This window comes from Penaeus japonicus, unplaced genomic scaffold, assembly GCF_977035675.1.
Source record: "Penaeus japonicus unplaced genomic scaffold, GWHDUDI00000001_assembly GWHDUDI00000005, whole genome shotgun sequence".
NCBI classification, from domain to species: domain Eukaryota; kingdom Metazoa; phylum Arthropoda; class Malacostraca; order Decapoda; family Penaeidae; genus Penaeus; species Penaeus japonicus.
The window spans coordinates 11,939,636-11,941,820 of record NW_028234407.1 but is presented as its reverse complement, the minus strand read 5'-3'; the positions used below and the strand labels follow the sequence as shown (position 1 = coordinate 11,941,820).

The following is a 2,185-nucleotide window of genomic DNA, read 5'->3' as shown; positions in this document are numbered from 1 at the left end:
GACAGCTTTCAGCGACGGTGCCCGTGTCTGGCAATTTCGAAGGATGCCTTATGGATTGCGCACTGCTCCTCAGACGTTTCAAAGAACGATCAACATGGTGCTATAGTCAGTGCTTGGTCGACATACTGCTGCATATCTCGATGACATCGTGGTATTTAGCAACAATATGGATGAACACCTGACTCATCTGCAGGAAACCTTGGAGTTGGTACATGATGCTGGACTTAGACTTAATCCTTCTAAGTGTCAGATTGCAGTTCGGGAATTTTAATTTTTGGGTTTTATTTGTTCACAGAATGGCATTGCACCCGATCCTGAAAAAGTTCGAGCAAGTAGCCAAATGTCTAGACCGAGAGATGCTAAGGGAGTCAGACGATTTTTAGGAGCTGCCTGATTTTTTCGACGCCACATTCAGAACTTTGCAAAGATTGCTACCCTGACCCGGAAGAATGTCAAGTTTTCTTGGTCTGACCAATGTCAAAAAGCTTTTGAAGAATTAAAGTCCGCCCTTGTGCCTACACCTGTTCTACGTAACCCTGATTACAACCGTCCTTTCGAAATTCATGTTGATGCTTCTAAGGTCGCTATTGGTGCATGTCTCATGCAGAGAGATTGTGAAGGTGTTCCAAATGCTATAGCCTATTTCAGTAGGAAAATAAGAGGTGCTGAAGTTCGCTACAGTGCCACTGATAGCGAAGCATTAGCAGTGGTTGAGTCAGTCAGGGCTTTTGATCCATATGTATATGGGAAGAAGTTTATTATATATACAGATCACAAGCCACTCACGTATGTATTTTCAAGGAAAACGAAGAGGAGACAGATGTCCAGATGGAGTGTTGACCTGCAGCACTATAACTATGAAATAAGATATCGTCAAGGGGCAGTTCATCATGTCCCTGATATGGTTTCAAGGGCAGCCATTGCAACTGTTGCAGCTGCCAGTCAACTCGAATCTAAAGATCCAGAAGTTCTTCGTACAGAGCAAGAAAAAGACCCTGTATGGGCTGAGGTTATTAAATATCTAGAGGAAGGATCATTGCCAACAGTAAAGTTGCCAGCTTCCATTTCGGAGTTTGAATTAGTTAACGGTGTACTTTATCACCTGAGGGAGATGCCAGGCCGTATTCTTCGCCGTGTTGTTGTGCCCCAGCATCTGAGAAGATCTGCCATGCGACTCGCCCATGCATCACCCCTTTCTGCTCACCCTGGAGTTTTCAGGACTTTTAATAAAGCTAAACAGTTATTCTTCTTCCAGAATGTGCTTGCTTATGCTAAGAAGTATGTCAAGGAATGTGAAGAATGTCAACACAGAAAGGGCCATGCTTCTAAGATTGCACCACTTGCATCTGCTCCAATCGTATCCAGACCTCTAGAACGAGTTTCAGCAGACCTTATAACTTTACCTACTACACTGTAAAGGGTTTTATTTGGTGGTTTCACATCAATTGTTGTCAGTCGCTGACTGACCATTTGGTCGTTTGTTTGTTTGTTGGTTGGTGTGTGTGTGCAAATTCCATTTTGATTTCCCGCCACCAAAGCAACGTAGGTGTCCCACTCAGCATGGACTTAGCTCCGGTCTTCTCGCCTATTCACACTCATGTGAGTATACTCTAATTTACTAATATTATCTCCTGATACACTTCGATTATATTAGTGTATATATTGTGAAAATGAATATTATTGCTATTTTACAATGTTATTTTTCTAGCCTCCATAGGTGAATGCAGATAAGCTGTTAAACTGCTGTTCTGGTATTACTGTTCTGGTATTGCTGTCATAACTGACCCGAGTTGTGCTCTGGTGCCACAGCCTTTGGCTCCACAACCTCTGGTGCCACTACTTCCGGTGTTACATCCTGAATACCAAGAATACCGCCTGCTTCATACCAAACAAAGACTACAATATCTATATTGTTTGTGTTGTGTTCTGTTTATTTTGTTGCTGTAAATAAGTGTAAATATATGTGGTTTGGATATGACCAAGTTTGCTTTTTAAACCTCGAGTGTCTTAATCATTCCAAGGATCATAAATAAAAGAAACCAAAGGGGCCAAAAAGACCTTGAATAATAACAACACCCCTGACAGACACCAGCAGGAAATACGTATGTGCTTGTTCTTGTTGATCATTTATCTCGCTTTGTAGAATTAGTCCCATTGCCGAACAAAAAGGCAAAGACCATCGCTC

General features: G+C 42.2%; 1 protein-coding gene across 1 annotated transcript; it reads left to right on the top strand.

The window, feature by feature from the left end:
* The first annotated feature begins 296 nt into the window (after positions 1-296).
* On the top strand, positions 297-1,417 carry LOC147471783 (uncharacterized). The gene is made up of 3 exons (XM_086536656.1): positions 297-332; positions 416-714; positions 913-1,417. The coding sequence occupies exons 1-3, from the start codon at positions 297-299 to the stop codon at positions 1,415-1,417; spliced, it is 840 nt and encodes a 279-aa protein (XP_086392782.1).
* The last annotated feature ends 768 nt before the right edge of the window (positions 1,418-2,185 follow it).

What these genes read in the sequence shown, in the direction of transcription:
- LOC147471783 (XM_086536656.1), top strand. Translation starts at nt 297, where the DNA reads ATGGCATTGCACCCGATCCTGAAAAAGTTCGAGCAA. An exon ending in TCCTGAAAAAGTTCGAGCAA is followed by an intron (nt 333 to 415) that starts GTAGCCAAATGT and finishes CGCCACATTCAG; the next exon opens with AACTTTGCAAAGATTGCTAC. An exon ending in GAAGCATTAGCAGTGGTTGA is followed by an intron (nt 715 to 912) that starts GTCAGTCAGGGC and finishes TATGGTTTCAAG; the next exon opens with GGCAGCCATTGCAACTGTTG.